Source organism: Cyprinus carpio, chromosome A2 (genome assembly GCF_018340385.1).
Source record: "Cyprinus carpio isolate SPL01 chromosome A2, ASM1834038v1, whole genome shotgun sequence".
Taxonomy (NCBI): domain Eukaryota; kingdom Metazoa; phylum Chordata; class Actinopteri; order Cypriniformes; family Cyprinidae; genus Cyprinus; species Cyprinus carpio.
This window is the reverse complement of record NC_056573.1, coordinates 5,330,872-5,350,956: the sequence shown is the minus strand read 5'-3', so window position 1 is coordinate 5,350,956 and position 20,085 is coordinate 5,330,872. Positions and strand designations below refer to the sequence as shown.

The 20,085-nt window shown below is 36.0% G+C and overlaps 1 protein-coding gene across 1 annotated transcript; it reads right to left on the bottom strand.

Annotated features, from left to right (window-relative positions):
- Positions 1-325: 325 nt before the first annotated feature.
- Positions 326-17,446, bottom strand: LOC109070797 (excitatory amino acid transporter 5-like). Its single transcript, XM_042770346.1, has 11 exons — positions 16,522-17,446; positions 13,307-13,386; positions 7,862-8,077; positions 4,900-4,942; positions 4,013-4,244; positions 3,832-3,931; positions 3,146-3,379; positions 2,577-2,771; positions 1,859-1,993; positions 1,400-1,499; positions 326-1,317 (listed from the first exon to the last, which is right to left on the bottom strand). The coding sequence occupies exons 1-11, from the start codon at positions 16,654-16,656 to the stop codon at positions 1,048-1,050; spliced, it is 1,740 nt and encodes a 579-aa protein (XP_042626280.1). The 5' UTR covers positions 16,657-17,446; the 3' UTR covers positions 326-1,047.
- Between the last annotated feature and the right edge of the window lie 2,639 nt (positions 17,447-20,085).

The following is a 20,085-nucleotide window of genomic DNA, read 5'->3' as shown; positions in this document are numbered from 1 at the left end:
AATGAAAATTTTGTCATTATTCACTTGCCACTATGTCATTCTAAACCCATAAAAGTTTCGTTCATCTTTGGAACACAATTTAAGATATTTTGGATGAAAACAGGGAGGCTTGAGACTGTCCCATAGACTGCCAAATAAATAACAGTGTCAAGGTCCAGGAAAGTATGAAAAACATCGTCAGAATAGTCCACCTGCCTTCAGTGATTCAACCGTAATATTATGAAGCAACAAGAATACTTTTTGTACACGAAGATATCAAAAATAACGACTTTATTGTTGAATAAAGTTGTTATTTTTGTTTTCTCCGTGTACAAAAAGTATTCTTCTGAAGACTGATGCTTTTATGGGTTTGGAACGACATGGGGGTAAGTGATTAATGTCAACATTTTCATTTTGCAGTAGAGTAACCCTTTAAACATCTTGTCTCAAAACTAACTTCGGCGTTTTAGCGATTTTTTTACTGTGTGAAATCAGTTCTCGTTAAATTCACACAGGTGTCCTAACAGAGGAACATGATAAAATGTAATTTATTCCTGCGATGCACAGCTGAATTTTCAGCATCATTACTCCAGTCTGTAGTGTCACATGATCCTTCTAATGCTTGACAGCCAGATATACTGTATAAATACAGTCATTTTTAGTTAGGGGGTTTTGGGGGTTGAGGTAACGGCTGAAACCTCTGATCTAATGCACTGACATCTGGACATTTTTATATGTAGCAAATACAAGTGTCCAAAAACTTCTTGGGACCAATGTATATTTGTTTAATCTTCTTCAGGGGACAGTTTCCCTCAATTTCTCTCTCTGTTACTGAAAGAGAGAACTTAAACAGAGAATGCTTTAAAAAGAACCTTTCTGAAGATGAAAAAAGAGAGAGATCTCAGCAGCATATGATGTACAACAAACCAAAATAAAACAACACTTATCCACATTCAACAGACAAGCTGTCCATGAAGAGCGTTGTTCTTCTCTCCTGCGGATCACAGGGAAAGGACACGATGACAACAGCACTCAAGAAAGAGAATGGCTCTTGGTCTGTGAAGGAGTCTAGACATTGGTCTCCAGACCGTTCATGTCAATGGTACAGTGGTCTTTGTCTTTATAGTCTTGTTTGTAATGGTGTGGAGACAGATGAGGGGACTTCCTGTCAGGGGGCCTGATGCCCTCCTCCAGCTGCATGAGACGGGCCACGTCGGGCGACAGGTGCTCGGGTTTCCTTATAGGGCCCGGCGGAGGGGGCTGAAAGCAGCCGTTTTTCTGATAGGATATCATCTGCTGGAGGTTGATCATGGGCTTGGTCTCACAGATGAGAGGAATCTGTAAAGAGAAGAAATGAAATCTGAATTTTATAGTACCAGAGTGTTGTTGTTTTGAAGAACCTTTATAAACTCATTCTCACCTCCTCGCCCTCCTTCACAAAGTCTTTTCTGCATATGTGTGCCATGATTCCTGTGGCCAGAGCATCACCCATCACGTTCACCATCGTCCTGAACCGATCCCTGACAGATACACAATCAATCATAAATCTTAATGAACATCGATCATCAGTGTTGCCAAGTATGTGGTTTTCCCATGGAATTGGGCTACTTTTATACTGTTGCTGCAGGTCTCCCCACAAAAACAATATCTACAAAGATATAAAAACCCACAAAAAGATTTTGACCATGACCACCCAGAACACGATTTGAAGGGTTTTTGAACGCCAGTTTGCCCTGGAAGGCGAATGCGCTAGTTTTGGCCATGATCTGACTAGTTTTGAGTAGCTATTGGACTGGATTTATTATGCAGACCTGGCAAGCCTGTCAATCATAAACATCAATCTACATGTACAATGGAAACGAATAAGAGAGAGACTTACAGGGCCCAGTCCACAGCAATAATAAGAGTGATGTCATCTGTAGGAAGTCCCACTGAGGTTAACACTATCACCATGGTTACCAGGCCGGCCTGCGGAATGCCAGCAGCACCGATACTGGCTGCTGTAGCCGTGATGCTGAAGTAAAATCAAAAAATAAAATATGGAATACAGAATGCCTGGAGTATATTATATAATTTTTTATGTAATATATGAAATAATTTTATTAAATGATCAGATTAATAAATGAATTTAATATGTAATGCGAAATATTTATTACAAATTTTATATATTATTAAAAACATTAGCGATGTAATAATTTAATTTAGTGTTATATATATATTAATATGTATTTAATATATGTTGTAATATGTACAAATGTAATATATTAATAAAATATATTTATATTTTAAAATTTAGTGTAATTTACTATATATATATATTATAAGTATATATTATATATATATTTGCTTATATATATATAAATTAAATGTAATTTACTATAAAAATAAATTAAGTGAATTCCATTCAATTTGCTTTACAGATCATAATAATTAATAAAGTTACTAAATATGTTAATAGAAAATATAATAATAATAATAATTACAAACCATGATAATACTAATATCCACTGAAAAAAAAAATAATTATAATTAAATAAACTTAACCTCAAATCTCTTCAGATGGAATAACTCACAAACTCACAAATGTCTTACCCTACCTGATAGTGATGATCTGCCCAAAGTCTAGCTCGTAGTTGTTGACTTGAGCTATAAAGATGGCTGCCACGGCCTCATATAGAGCAGTGCCGTCCATGTTGATAGTGGCGCCAACAGGGAGTACGAAGCGAATGATGCGGCGGTCGATGTGGTTGTTCTCCAGGAGGCACTTAAATGTGATAGGCAGCGTGGCAGAGCTGGAGTAAAACACAAGAGTTTGACGTTTACATTTGTGCTGCTTTCATTTCAAGGCTGGAATTTGCCACTCAATTTGATTTAGATTTTTCCCCAATTTGGAAAATTTCAGAATTTACATTTTGGACAGTCAGAGTTGACAGATTTCACAAGATGTTGCATAGAGTATTTTATCGGCACAGACTCCAATATTTTATCTTCAGACTATGATTCCATCTGGCTGGAGTGTATTAAACACGTTTGATATTTAGAGTCAATTTTAGAACATTACATGTTGTTTTCATATGTCATGTGTCTTCTAGCAACGTCTGTTGTGTTTGGAACCACTTGAAAGTCTGGTAGTGTTTAGTGTGTAATGCCCAGTTGGTGCTGTTACCTGGAAGCAGTAGCTAATGCGATGAGCAGGGCCTGTAAAATCCCTCGGATGTAGACGATGGGGCTCTTTTTTGTAATGAAGAAATACATGGAAGGCAGAATGAACAGTCCGTGAAGCACCAGCCCCATGACCACAGTGATAGCGTAGAAGCCCAGTTTCTTTCCCATAGCTGAAGGGTCATCCATTTCCAAGATCTTTCCAGCCACCAGAAACACAATTCCAAACGGGAAGTACCTGTAGAGTTACACCAGAAATAGATGGCATTCTGAGGTGGGATTCACCAAACAGTTGCACACGGTATGTAGGTGCAAATACTGGGTGCAGTACAGAATTGTTTTTTTTTTTTGTGCTGAAACTGTGCTGCATATTCAGTATTTAAATTAAGTCACTGATATTGCTTTGATATTCACAAACATGCTTTTTCTATGTACAATAGGCTCATTGGAGGCTAAAGATGCTAATTTGATATGTGTTTGTGCCATTGCCTAAACTACAGTATTCGCTGTGAATTGGGTGCTAAATCAGAGGCACATTTTGTGGCACAAATGGCACAGTTTGGTGAGAATTACTTAAACATGAAAAACATTTGACAACTACATAACTCTCTGTGTAGTTATTTGGTTTATTGTCATAATGAGACATACATTAATTTTGGGTTTCAGTTACAAGATGACGCTTGTCTTTACCATATAACAATGGCCACAATTTTCAGCACAGCTTCATTCAGACTCTGGCAGAAGTTGACAAGAGCGCTGCCATTTGGTCCCATTCTTCCCAGCATGATTCCTAAATGACAAGAATACTTGAGTATTTATAAACCAGATTGGATAAAGCTGTGGAATTTCAGATGTTGCTGCTACAACTCACCCATAGTAGCTGAGAAGATCACGATACCGAGGACATTCATGCCCTCACTGGTGCCAGGAAGCGTTCTGAAGACCACATCCGGAGGTGGCGTCAGGTCCAGGGAGAAGTTCTGGATGTCTGTGCCATTGTCATCCTGGATTCCATAAATGAAGACCCGTCTGGTGCTGGTGTCTAATACGTCCTGACCAATGCTGGGTTTGGACTTCAAGATAGGGATGCTCTTTGTGCGATACTACAATTCATAATTAACATGGCATACATAAAACAAATTAACAGCAAAAATCAAAGTAATGCGAATATATAAAAGCCAAAGGTACAGTAAACAACATTACATATGCAATTCTGGCCGATATTAGCTGATAATTATTTCCATGATATGGCCGATAATTTATAAACAGCTGATTTTGTCAAAATAAATTAAATAAAACACTAAAAGCTAAAACTGATTAAGTGACTTACAGTGATTACAACATTATAATGTGCAGTATGAAAAATGTATAATAATTCTGAGAACAATAAAGATCATATTTAACAGTTTTTAATTTATTAGTGTTTAAAGACTGACTTAAAGTGAACAGTAGATGACTGCAAATGGGGAAATGAGATGTACAATTATATAGCCAATACTGACGAATAGCAATTAAAAAAAAAAAAAAAAAAAAGAAGAAGAAGAAAAAACTTTAATACTGGCAGGTAACAGTTACATATCCTGCATCTCCCCCTAAAATTACATTCTTAAGTGGATGGTATGTATAAAAGATACATTTTGGTGTTATTTAGGAACCAACATTTCAAGTCAATATCAGTAAATATCTTTAATATGACATTTTTCTGGTTTAACAACTCAAGCATTGAAGGCACAAACTAATGGGAAAACAAAAACTCACTTGCTGAAAAGTTGCTTGGACCAGGTTGGCTGGGAACATATTGCTGATGGAGGTAAGAGAGGTTTTTTATGAATATTATTATGAATATTAATGTTTATTACACAGAACCAGTGGCTTTCTGATATTTCCTAACTTGCTGAAAATACTAGACTGGTTTATTCTGATTATCTACTAATTTGGTGCTGGTAAGGCTGGTATGCCAGCAAATAAGCTGTTGAGGTGGAATAAACATGAAGTTTTGTTGATTAAGCTAATTAGGTTGGTTATGGGACCAACATCCAAAACAACATTTGTTGTAGATCAACCATGTTTTTTGTTTTTGTTTTTTTGTTTTTTTTGCATCTGTAAAAACACCCCTTGCATAACAGAAGAAGAGGGGTATATGAAGTCCAAAGACTTTTCAGTTGGGCAAAGTCCAATTCTGTAGCTGCAGTTTAAAATATATGAACCTAAAAGTTAAAAGATAATAACAGCTAAATTCAAACAACTACACTTACAAGCAAATACACCACAAAGGGGTCTGTGATGTCAAAATGCAATTTTATGTTGGCACATGTTCTTTCCCATCACCGGCAAAACACATAAGTGTATTTCAGAAGTGTGGATTCTGTGACACAGTCAACTAATCCTAAACCAAGTGTCTTGCTTTAGTTTGCATATCAACACACTGTCTAGTTAGCACAGAGGGTCCAAGAAACGCCACTCCCAATAACCTCTCAGTGGGGGTCACAAACGTCACATGTTAATTTGGTACCTCTATAATTCTACCTGTCTAAGTTAACTGCACTGTTAACAAACTGAGATAAACTTGTGGCTTTATGTAAATAGACTCCTCCTCTTTCATCACCTCAATGAGGGCCATATGGTCTCAGGCTCAGATTAGTAATCAGTTTAGGCTCCAGTCTGCACCCTACACTCCAATGACATGGGGCCATGCTCTGTCACGTACCACAGGTGACAGGTGGGGCAGGAACTCCCTATTCCTTAGTCCTCAGCCAACCCTAAACTGAGCCATGTCTAAGCTCTCCTGATCCCTCAACATCACAGCCACTTAACATCTCCACGGAAATTCAGGCTGAAATAAAGTCATTATGTCTGGTAACCAACATAGGGCATGTAAAGGTGCAATGCACTTGCCTTTATGTATAATGCGATTTATGTTTAGATTTCTGAGGAATGACCATAAAACAAAAAAAAATAACAATGCCAATAAACAATTAACAAAAACAAAGCACAACACACGCATCCTTGCTTACAAATTGTGTGGCTCACTTTTAAAGAACATTGTCCTCAATACCTATGCTTAACTAACTAACTAACTAACTAACTAACTAACTGACTAGTATTCCCAACAGTCAAGCATGTTGATAAGAATGTCAAGATCTTAAATACCCCAGAACTAAATAATACAAACTAAAACTAACTAACTAACTAAGTAGTATTTCCAACAGTCAAGCCTGTCGATAGTAATGTCAAGGTTTGGGCTGTCTTGTATAACTCCATATGAATTAAGCCATGATGAAAACTAAAACTAACTAACTAACTAACTGACTAGTATTCCCAACAGTCAAGCATGTTGATAAGAATGTCAAGATTTGGGCTGTCTTTGTCCTCTTAAAGACTCCATATGAATTAATTAATACTAAATAAAACTAACTAACTAACTAACTAGTATTCCCAACAGTCAAGCATGTTGATAGGAATGTTAAGGTTTGGGCTGTCTTGTAAAACTCCATATTAATTAAAATCTAACTAACTAACTAACTAACTAACTAACTAACTAACTAACTAGTATTCCCAACAGTCAAGCATGTTGATAGGAATGTCAAGATTCGGGCTGTCTTTTTCTTCTTAAAGACTCCATATGAATTAATTAATACTAAATAAAACTAACTAACTAACTAACTAACTAGTATTCCCATTGATAGGAATGTTAAGGTTTGGGCTGTCAAGTAAAACTCCATATTAAATAAAACCAAACTAACTAAAATCAAACTAAACAACTAACTAACTAACTAACTAACTAACAATGTCTAACTAACTAACTAACAAATGAAAATCAAAATATCTGGCTGACTACCCCCACAAAACAACTAACAAATTACTAACTAACTAACTAACATTTATTCCCAGTGGTCAAGCATGTTGATCGGAACGTCAAGATTTTTCCTCCTAGGACTCCATATTATTGAGTAAAACTAAATTAAAACTAATTAACTAACCAACTAACCTATTTCCAACAATCAGGCCTGTTGATAGGAATGTCATCATCTGTTTTTCTCCTCTATATCACTCCATATGAACTAACCAACCAACCAAGCAAACATTTCCAACAGTCAGGCATGTCTGTTTTTCCCCTCTTGAGAAACTAACTAACTTTAACGTGGTGGAAGGAAGGTCAAGATCTGGAGCTGTACTTCCCCTACTCAGGACTCCCTATGAACTAACTAACCTTGATAGTCAAGCACAGTGGAAAAAATGTATGAACTAAATGGCTGATTGACTGACTGACCGACGTCAGTAGATCTAACTAAGCTCAATAGCCAAGAATGATGGAAGAAATGTATGAACACTAACTAATTGACTGACTGACTTCAGTAGTCGGAAAGAATTGTCAATATATCTAACTATGCATGTCCTTTTTGACACTAACTGTGACAAGTTCCTGACTAACTGTTCCACTGACCGACTGGAATAGTGGCACAGTGTCACTGGGGTAAACTCCAGCCTCCTTTACTCAAGCAAACACTAACTGGCTTATCATGAGCTTTACTCACAAGGTTTAACAGACAGTTCAAAGCCTAATCACGTGAGGTCTCTGGAACCCTTTATATTCTATCACTGAAAACATGAGGGAAGTAACTGCATATTTCTCTGCATGGTTAACTGAAGCCGACGCAATAACTATCCTAGCATATGTAGCAAACAGACTGATCACAGATACACAATAGCACAGGCTTACCGGATAAGGTCAAGTAGAGCATCAGCTGAGCTCATGATGGGCTTCCCACTATCCTCCGCATCCTCCTTCTGGGCAGCTCCACCCGGGTGGATGATGATGACCATGACGATGCCCACCACTACAGCCACAAACGTCGTCCACAGATAATAAGAAATTGTCATGATTCCCAGTCGACTAGAGCACTTAGCATCCAGTGCTGCCAAACCAGACATCAAACTGAGGAGAGAAAAACATTTTTAAAGAATATATAAAACAATTCATAAATTAGTTGAATGCAGAAATGCTAAAAATAAAATAAAATAATAAATAAAATAAAAACTATATAATAATAAATAAATAAATAAATAAAATCTCCAAAACAGGTCAATTTTGTGTCTTGATTGTTTAATATCTACACAGTTGATATACATTTTCAGTAACTTCAGGTTTTAGGGAACATTAAATGTGAGGTAGATTTAAATAAGACGCAATATATCATGTATCTCCTGATATAACTTAAAAACAAGCTACAAGCTTTGATTTGACTTAATGATGTCATCACCGAATCTATCATCAGTGACTGTACTATCCTCAACAACTCAACAAAGATCTCATATATAGAAAAGAACAGATTTTTGCCACCTTGAACAACCTTTCACTCAGCTGTGAGAGTTACGTAAGACTAAGAAATAAGAAAAGAATAGAAAGAAATGAGGATTTACAATCAGTTTAGCTTTTCAGAGTCTATTGTATCCACTTGCTGGTAGTTCTATGGCCATTATTGTCATTATTGAAAATAAAAATAAAAATTTGTGATCACGATATAACCAAAGTTTTTTTTTCATGATCAAAATAAAAATTTGTGATCACGATATAACCAAAGTTTTTTTTTCATGATCTATACAATACAAATTTAATGATTGATCATTTCATAACCATGCAGTAATTTGTTTCTTGAACAATGATGTAATCTGCTGCTTAACTACATTAGTATGATATATTGCTGAGAAAATAACTAGCTAGTCATGATGACTGTGTTCCGAAAATGTAGAAACTTTGTCACACAGAAATGTAGGAGCAATGTTGGAACCAGATTGGTTAAGAGCCATCGTTTATGAGGTCAAGCAGGTGGTGGAGTGATAATTTCTGCTGTCAGTTGAACTTAACTTGTACCTGCACTATATATATAAGTTAAGTTCAACTGACAGCACTAATATTGATTAGCAAAACAAATTGACTTCTTCCTTTTTTATTCACTTTCAGCGGAAGTGCATGTAAACATTAAGTTTCAATAGCTACAAGACATAAACCATATGTGAACATGATTTTAGTGTGAAATGTGTGTTTTAATAACTTCATGATGACAACATGACACCTAAAAGTATTTTACAGCTCAAATAATATGCAACTTTGAACAGAGGAATTACAGTGCTTTTATTAATTTATTTTTAAAAAATATTTATATATATTTATTTAAAATATGTTATTTAAAAAAATAAAAATAAAAAAAGAAATAATAATAATCTGCCAATGTGGTAAGAAAAATATTCTTAATTCAAAGGGAAAACAAGATTATTTTTCTCCCCCCATTGGCAGTTAATTTTTCTCATTTTAAACAGAAACTTTCTTAATTTTGATTCATTCTGATACAAAACAAAACTTAATATCTTATGTCATTATGCTTCTCAAGTACATGTATCTTGATAAAGGATATTTGTAATGGAAAATAAGACAAAAATACTAAGTTTGAAAATTTATTTTGCAAAGTAAACAGTGTTCATTTTTTTTTTTTCATGTTGACTCTAATGACTTCAGTCTATTTAATTGACTTTAATCACTCTATAGTTTTGTTTCTAATAATCCATACTTGTTTTCATTTCTAGCAGTATAGTGTACTGACTGCTGGTTGTGCCTGAGCAGATGCTTATATATGCTAATAGTGTCTGTACATGTGTGTTAAGCCCCTTGTTGTCTGACCCTGCATGTGTTTCTGCTACAGGCGGCCAGCAGGACTTCCAGACCATCTGGAGCTTTCTGTGAAGCACCTCTGTTTGACAAGAGCATTACCCTAATCCTGCCTGGAGATGGGAAAGTCCAGATAAAGTCTCTACGCCTGGGCATACAGTATATAGTAGAAACACTCACACAAATCCATGTGGGTGAATTGCTTGAAAACATGTCCTGTACACATTTTAGCCAAAATAATAAAAGGAAATGTAAAAGGTGTAACAATTATATAAGATTATTTTTAAGAAAACACTATGGGGACAGTGTTCCCCAGACTTGCTGACGAAACAAAGATTTTATTTATATCAACATAAACTAAATATTCACAGTATTAGCAAATACTTTTTAGTTCAAACTTTTTTTTTACTTTACAATCATTAAAATTAGTTGTTTTTGTGCTTGGCTTATTGCAGTACAAAAACATTGGTCCTAAAGTCAATTTTCTATAAGCAAAACATGTTTTCTTATATTTTGGTGAACTATGGCTTGGACATCTTCTTGATCTTGGTTTTGTGAAATTCTTATGTAATTCTTATGAAATTCAAATGTAACAGCAATTAAATATTACTATCTAGTGTAACGAATTATGTTTAGCACTAATTTTGAAAGTAATCAACAGTACAAAAATAAAACTAAATAGATAGTACTACATATGATGATAAAACATGTCTAATGATGTATAAATCACTATTTATTAAAGTAAATGACTAATAGACTAACAAATGAAATAGAAATCACACTATTGTCACATATGATTAAAAATGTACTTGTTGATTAAATAATAAAAATAAAAATAAAACATCTGTTGACTAATGATCAAGTTATTAATAATTCAATACAGGGGTCAAGCAACAGTTTGTAGTAATAAAACTGTAATAAAAATTAAATTAATTACTGTAGATATTGTTAATCCTAAAAAATGTTTACTAATGCATAAAAACTTGAGACTTTAATGCTCCTTGGAGTTATAAACATGCAAAAATATTAGGTCACACTTTAGTTTGGGGACCAGTTCACACTATTAACTAACAATTAACTATCACATTTGCCTCAGTAAACTCCTAATTTGTTGTTTATTAATAGTTAGGTAGTAGTTTAGTTGGATTAAGGGATCTAAAATATGCAGAATAAGGCATTAACATGCTTTATACTGTAAGTGCTAATAAACAGCCAATATGCTAGTAATATGCATGCTTTGTACCTTTTAATATACTGACAACCACCAAAAAGCACAGGTGATAATGAGAAAGAATCAAAACTAATCAAAACCAACCACAACAAAATCTAACAAAATAAAAACAATAAAAAAATAGTCATTAACAAAAATACAAAACAACAACACAAAAACAACAACACAAATAATGCAAAAAACATTAGTTTAACACCATAAGATGGTACACAAAACTTGTACTAAAATAAATAATAATAATACTTAATAGTCATAAATGCTAAAACAACAACAACAACATTTATTTAAATGAAAAACCATCAAATGTAAAGTGTCACAAAATGGGAAAATTTGGAACAATTCTCCTAAAATATATTTATATATGTACATATATTTTATAACAATATATTGTCCATTTTTAAAATAAATATTACAAACAAACACACACACACACACACACACACACACACACACACACACACACACACACACACACACACACACACACACACACACACACACACACACACACACACATATATATATATATATTATAATGATAATATTTTACATTAATGAATCATTATAATGGCTATTCCATTCATATTTGCATTTAGATTAAATATAGGATAATGTAATATTGGAAAAGTATTTTCTTGCCCCTGAAATGCATTTTGAAATATATTTTTATATGAAAATTCCAACAACAAAAAATATCTTATATCAAAAAAACATAAAATAAAACCACATTTACAAAACATAAAACAAACATTTAAAAAAAACTAATATTTTGGCTAGAAAAATATATATTTTTGCTGTATGGGTTTTCACTACCAAAAAATTTAAATCCAACTGTATGTAAAATTACATGAATTATCATGTTAGATTTACTGTATTACAGTTTTTCACTGTTTATAGTAAGGGAACTTGCCCTTAACCAGCTCACAGATTTTTACTGTAAAAGTTGTGATAATTTCTTACAGTGTAAACTAGATTCAGAATAAAGTGCATGCCATAATCTCATGGAATTTCTTTTAAAACTGTTCTGCGTCTGTATGGTTGCGTGTCTGCGTGGTCATTGATTAAAGATCAGCATCATACTGAAATGCACACAGGGAAAAGAAAGTTCCTTAGATTGTGGTCGGTGCATTCATCAGATAATCTGGTTTCTCTTGATAAGAGAGCCACTACTTTTGCAAATGTGAATTTCTGATGTCTACTTCAATTTGCCGCTTACTACTACAGTACAAGCACTAACATTTAGATCAGCCCAGACCTAAATGTTTTATATTTAGTCACTATATGGAAGCACTACCTTGGTGTCTGATAAGAGATATCTTAGCTACTGTACATATTTGGTCCTTAGCTTTATTAGATTAGAGGTAATTAACAACCCTGACCCTGCGTAATGACTCCCTAGTGTGTGTGTTTGTGTTCGCTGGGCATCTGGAACACTGACCCAGGCGGAAGTGTGTGTGTGGAGTGACAGTCAACTTCCTTTTAAGACTCTGCTGCACCATAAGAGACAAGTAGCACATCCAGCATGTGATCATTTGATGTGGATAGTTTTATTCTATCTTTGTGGTTGCAAGATATAGATTTTTCACAAGCAGCATGGCTTTTAAATCCTTAACCAATACTACCAGTTCCCCAAATTTCATGTTAGTTCAGAAAATATGAATACTTTTTTTTTTTTTTTTTTGCAGAATTTCTGAACTGCTCTTATCTTGCTCGTTTATTAGAGATATCAGAGATTGGAGAAAAGAGTTAAACAACCATAAAAGTAATAAAAGTAGTCTACATGACTAATACTAAGACTTCTGAAGCCAAGCGATAGCTAACCCTTGTTTGAGGAACAGACCAACATTTCAGATGTTATTCAAATGATTATCTTCAAATGATTATTTTCCTTTCTGCTGTAGCTCCCAAATATTTATCAAATATTTCAGAATATTTATAAGAAAATGTATAATTTATGAATTATTTAAGAAGCAATGATGTCACTGACATCTATATATAACATCTTAAAAAAGACCATAAGTTTAATTATACTGAAATATGTCAATTATACAATCTAAAATCACTTTATGGTGCTTTGTGTCATTTTTGCAGAATGCCAATAAAAATCACCATGAGTTTTCATGTATGGAAAATACATAAAAATACATTCTAAAAAAATATTTTTTTGTTTTCCACAAAAGAAAGAAAATAATATGACGGACAGCATTTCTATAGCTTAAGATTCTCACAAACAGGGATCTCAAGGATGAGTAAACTTTGTCCCCTCTTACCTGGAAACCACTAGAGGCAGGATGAGCATCTTCAACATCCGCATCAGCAGCTCGCCCGGGAACTGGAAGTACTTCACCTCCTTCAGGAGAAACAGAACCAACAGCCTATAAATACCTGCAGCTGTCTGTCATTAATGCTAATCAACAACAACACACATCTTTCACTAAGATTAACCTGTATTTAATTGATACACTTTGCAGTATTATTTAACACATAATTACTGTTAGACCTGTTAGCATTTTATTTTTATTTTTATTTTGCTGTGGTATTGAAGAAGTAAATATAGAAGTGTGCTCTAAGTAGTAAATGGAAAGCAAAGTTTTTTTTCTTTCTTTCTTATTGATGCAAAAAATGATCTGATCCGTGACTCAAAAACTGCAATAAATCCAAACTGTGAGTTTTGTGAGGACTAATTATCAATGTAAAACATATACAAATGTCTCTTTTAAACAACTTTCTGTGGATCATGGTACAGTAATAGCGAAAAGTTAACTGTGCCAGGCAAATAATTTTGTTGATAAGTCACAATCCATAATATGCCTAACTTACATAAAACAGGTGTTTTGTTTTGAACAGGATGACAGTAATTGTTTAATGACTTTTGATATTACAGTCCTATTAATTTCACCATTAGTTCATGAAAAAAAAAAAAACAGTTCTGCTATAATCCAAATTGTCCAATATCATCATGTCTCTTCAATTTAAGATAGTACTATAAAAATACTGCAGCCAAAGAAAGTTGCTGAAGAAGAGCCTTTAAGCAAGAGAAAGACTTACTGAAGACCATATTGTGTTTGAAGGGAGCTGAGAGACATGATGCTGCTGTTAATGCGCTTATAGGCCTGCATTAAGGAGGGGGCAGGGACACGTGAAGCTCAGATCAGGGCCACTGTCCAAGTAGCATCATGATCAATGCTGATAAATGGCTATTTGCTAATGTTAACATAAAAACAGCTGGCACCAAGCCCCTACATCTGCCACTGGCATCCCTGACTCGGGTCATGTAAAGTCTGTAAAGATGCCATGTGGTGTAATCTAAACGGACAGGGATGCCAGAGCTTATTGCTAAACATTAATAACTGACTGAAAATATAGTGACAAACTTCAACTCAATTAAATAATCAATTGTCAATATTGATTATCATCTGATCACATTTGTCTTTTTGGCTATTATCAGAGTCTGAGCAAGTTCATGCAATTTATTATTATTATTATTATGGATGATTTTTGCAGGTAAGCAGTCACTCATCTCAGCATCAAACCAGCTGTACTGTTGTACAACATCTGTACTTACTTCCACAATATATTATAAAAAAACAAAATTATATTCCATTATCTGAACAATAACCAAAACAAACAGAAAAAATAAAAAACAAAAAAAACAAACATAAAAGTAAACCAAACAATCAAACTAATTCTTCCTAAATATGCAACAATTTTTTTAAATTAATATCTTCTACACTTGACTATAAAAATACTTAATAAAGAAACAAACAAACACTTTAAAATGCACTCTAAATCCAAATGGATTAGTTTTTTATGTTTGGTTCAAACTTTACATTTTGATTTAATATTAATCACAAATATATATTTTCTCAAATACAAAACCACTGAGCCCCCCCCCCCCCCCCCGAAAAAAAACAAAAACAAAACAAAACAAAAAAACAAAAGAAAAGTATTTTAAAGACCAATTAAATCAATTTATCTTTAAACAAAAATGTTAAAGTAATATATAAATATATATACTTTTTTTTTTACAACTTAATTTCACCATAAACCAAAACTAAATTACCTACAATATGAAAGTAGAATTTTCACTTAAGATATAACTCAATGACTAAACAATGACAAAAACTCAATGTTTAATTTAGTTTGATTCAAAGATCTTTGATCTTCTTTTTTAAATATACATCATACTTTCTATTAAGTACTAAATAATAATAATAATACAAATAATAATACACAAATAGAGAGCAAAAGACTCCAGCTTCACCTATTTTCAAACAAATAGGTTTGTTCATTAACCTCATGACAGGACTAGTGAGAGTCGTTCGACTCGAGATGAGAAGATGTGATGAGATTTTTAACTTTAGATCCTTATTGCAATCATGCTTCAACACTTCAGTTGATTGACTGATAATTGCTCAGGGCCACTAGATGCCTGCTTTACTCATGCCATAATGACAGAGAGCTTTGATGGAGAGCACATCTCACTTAATCAGTGAAATTAACAGACTCAGCCCTGTAGACAGATTATTGTCCAGTGTAGTTCTCTGCTATTTTATACTATGCACTGTTTTGTTTTTTTTTTTTTTTTTTTTTTTAAAAAAAAAAAAAAAAAAGGTTGTTTTTTTTTTTTTTTTTTTTTCAAAGTTGTAAATAAAACAAAGATAACTGGAATGTGTTACACAAGAAAATACTATTTCAGTTTTTCTACTTCAAAAATTCACATTATTCAACGTTACTTGCCATGTCTTTGTAAGTATTTGTGAAATTAACTATCGAATTCTGAGTGAAAATTGTTTTAGTAAATCCTTCACCTTTTTGTTTTCTGTGTATCATCTTGTTTTGGTCAATAACAAATAAAACTGTGCACAGTAAAGCTAAGGGAAATCTTGCACTTTTTGCATTCACACTGGTTTTGAAAAATGTTTATACCATTTTCAACAAAAAAAATCCATTACAATGTCATTTGGTGTAACCAACCAGAGTAAACAAACATATTTTCATATCTGAATACATTTGAGTTTACACATCTCAATAATTCATTTCAACTTTTAAATATATCTTTTTCAAGGTAAAAGTATTTTTCTTACAAATAGCGTGAATTAATAATTCACAAATATCAATACATTTTGGGGTGTCACACACAGGACATTTTACAACCTGAACTAACCACTTGTTTCTGATAGTTTAAGAGACTTATTGACCTTGACACACAGTCATGAAATCATTTCCTATTTTGTTTGTTTCTGCATGTTGGTTGCACCACATGACTTCGAATTCTAGGGCAAAAGTTTACAATTTTAATAAGGAGTGAAGCAATTTAGCATCACGTCAATAAGAATACTACATCTCCAACTGCTGTCACTTCAGCTATATAATTAATCCTTGCCATTAACTAATGTCAGATGGCAGGAAAGTTGAGACACTGCAGGAAAGATGGAAACAATAACTATTATTGGTTCAGGAGGAGCAGGGAATGCAAACTAACCTGCTCAGAGAGGTGTTTGGAGCGCAGAAAGAAGCCCAGCAGGCATCCGATAACCACAGCCAACACTGACAGGATGAGGAGGCCATTCTGTTGGCACACATTTTTAACGCGGTTCCACACCGCACCCAACACCATGGTGAGACGTCCTCGTCTGCTGCTGGCTCAATCAGCCATACGTTTATACACCCTGACCTGAGAGCAGAGACGTCCCGAGGGGGCAAAAAGAAACAGACATGCAGAGAACGAAGAAGTAAATTAGGAAGGAAGTAATGGTGGTAATGAAGCTCCCTCCAAGAAAAAGCATTTGTCAATCCACCGCTGGTCACTACTAAATCCCATCACCGTTTCCAGTCACTAACACACTACCCTTCTCTCTCTCTCTCAGTCTCTCTTCGTTCTGCCCCATCACACCCCAGCTGGCAGTGGTTAATACCAGCGATCCTATTAGAGCCGCACTGCATTAAGCCAAGCTGAAGATCTCTGAACAATTAGAAAGGGGATTGTTTCATGTATGTGTGACAGAAGAAAAAATAAAAAAGGTCAAAAACATAAAGATGAAGTAAGTGACATGACTCAATGTAGAGGTAACACAGCAGGGGTTTAGACAGAGTTGGCCGATGTGGACATGGGTGTGGTGGCTCTATCAGTGGTTGGAGGTATGTGTTTGACAGTGTGATTCTGCACCCTCCAGTGGATGATGGGAAACAGTGTCTAAGTTCATATACACTCTCATAAAAAAAGGTTCAAAAGCTGTCACTGGGGTGGTACCCTTTCAAAATTGCCTTTTATATACGAATATGCACACCTTAGGTACTAATTTGTAGCCTCTAACGTACCAATATGGACTCTTTAGGTACAAAGGTGTGCCTTTTGAAAAGGTACTGCCCCAGTGACAGCTTTTGTAGCTTTTTTTTCTGAAAGTGTATTAACTCAGTCCGTATGCAAGTTCATTTATAATGCAAATCTCACCTTGTGATCATGATTAAGGAGAAACATATTTAAAGGGTTGTTAATAAATGCTTGAAAATAATACACTGTACACCTATGGGCATTCAAAGAATTATACAAAATTTGTTGCACACACACACAAAATAAATAAATCAATCAATTAAATAATACAAATAAAAAAACTAAATTAAATTAAAAACTGCTATTTGCATTGTGACATTATTTCCAGCAAATTTTCATAAACATAATGTTCAAATTGCAAACATTGTTCAAATTGCACAGTATATAGACACTTAAAAAAAAAGTTAATAAAAATGGGTTCCAATGTGCTGTTTATATGAAAGAACGTTCAATATTTATTTTTCACAGGTGTTTTATTTGAATTACACATTGTATAGAGTTGTGTTTAGGGTTAAAGGAAACATCCGTAAATCTAACAGATAATGTACTGGCAGAAAATCATCAGTACATTTTCATTTTTTCCTTACAGTTTATATAGCATGGTAATTTACTACCTTTCATTTTTGCAGATTTTAAAATAAATTGTTTTACCACAGTATTTTAAATATTGTATTGTAAAAAAAAAAAAAAAAAAAAAAAAAATACTAGAATTACAGTAATCTAATGAAAATCCCCATTGAGAAAAATGGGAATTAGAAAAAAAACCTGAAATGTATAGAATTTTGCCGCTGATCACAGCGTGAGTATAAGAAGGCAGCAGGTGCAATGCATACCAGCTTTTCGCTTCGAAGCCGAGCGAGAGTATCGTTCTGCTTACCTCAACTGTTGACGGTGGACTGCGAGTTCAGCACGCTCTGGGAAGCTTTCTGTGTTGGCGAGACGGCGTTTCAGTGGCGAGTGGATTGCACACTTCAGGGTGCACTACCCCCTGTCGTGTGGCAAGCGGCCATCTCCCCTGTGCACCTCAGCACTAAAAGAGCATTTCCTAAGAGCGAATTTCCTCTAAAAGAGCTCCACGGGTGCGTCTTTATAAAGACAACGGATCGTCCTTATAAGGATGCCGTTTCACCCATGCGTTTCTGGATGCGGTCGTTACCTGGCACTGGGTGATGGTCACGATCGCTGCCTCACGTGTCTGGGCATCAAGCACGCTGAGGTGACGTTCGTGGAAGAGTCATGTTCTCAGTGCGGGAAGATGACCATCTCGGAGCTGCGAACCAGGCTCCGCTACCTTCAGGGGGGCGGAGTCCCGCTGCCGCGATCTGGGGCTCGTTCTGGCGGTCGGTGGTTTGAGGGTTACAGTGGTGGCAATTGTCAGTGGAGCGGGCGGTAGCGATGCAATTGTGTCCTAAGTCCGCCTCCTCCTGGCGTAGAGACCCAGTACTTCCTTCCCGGGCCTGTAGGCACTCGTCTGGTCTGACCGGCAGTGCCTATGCGGCTTGCGGGGAAGCTGCTTCATGGCGGTACTGCAGGTGCACCAGGCTAAGGCACTGAAGGACCTGCACGAGGGTGGTCACGATCCAGAAGTTCTGAAAGAACTCCGAACCGCCACTGACCTCGCGCTCCGAGCGACGAAGGTCACCGCGAGTTCCCTGGGTCGTGCGATGTCCACGCTTGTGGTCCAGGAGCGCCATCTCTGGCTGTGTCTGGCAGACATGAGGGACACTAACAAGGTCCAGTTCCTCAATGCCCCTGTGTCCAAGACCGGCCTCTTCGGCGACGTGGTTGAGAGCTTTGCCCAGCAGTTCTCGGCCGCCCAGAAGAAGACTGAGGCGATCCGACACATCCTGCCCCGGCGGGCAGCTGCTGCCTCCACCTGTCCACTGGCCGCAGTGCCCCAGCCTGCTTGTCACTGAGGGCGGGCCCCCAGCTGTGGTTCCGCTGGTCCCGCTTGTACGGTTTCTAAGCGCCTGGTCAGCGCTACCCAGCCCGTCTTGCTGGCTCCTGCAGACCATCAGCCTCGGCTATGCGATTCAGTTCGCCCGGCATCCCCCCAAGTTCAGCGGTATCCGCTTCACTACAGTGAAAGCGTCCAATGCCCCTGTTCTGCAGGAAGAGATCGCAGTCCTACTGGCAAAGGACGCGATAGAACCGGGCCCTTCATCGGCTACCGTTCAAGATGTTGACACAGAAACGCATTTTGAACGTGGCGTCGAGAGTGACCGACTGAAAGGGAACGTCTCGGTTACATATGGTAACCCTCATTCCCTGAGGGAGGGAACGGGCTCCCCACCTACCGTCGCCATGGTTGCTGTACCGCCGCTGAGCTGCCGGGTCTCCGGCTCGGCTCCTCAGCGAAAAGCTGGTATGCATTGCACCTGCTGCTTTCTTATACTCACGCTGTGATCAGTGGCAGCTGGATGCAATAATTGCATACCAATGTGCATTGGCTCGTTTAGTTTACAAGTAGATTGGTCTATCGAAGTGATATCCCATTTTCGTCGGTCACCGACGTGACCGAGGGTTACCATACGTAACTGAGACGTTTCTATTTAGTCAGGAAATAGTACCACTTCTGATCTATGGTTGATTTCTAGTGGATTTCTAGAGGTCCATCTGCTCTCTCAGAAGATCATTAATGCTCTCTTCATTAGTGCTTTCTCTTCCATTTATTTTATTTTGCTAAATCAGAAGGTCTGACCCTATCCCATCTCA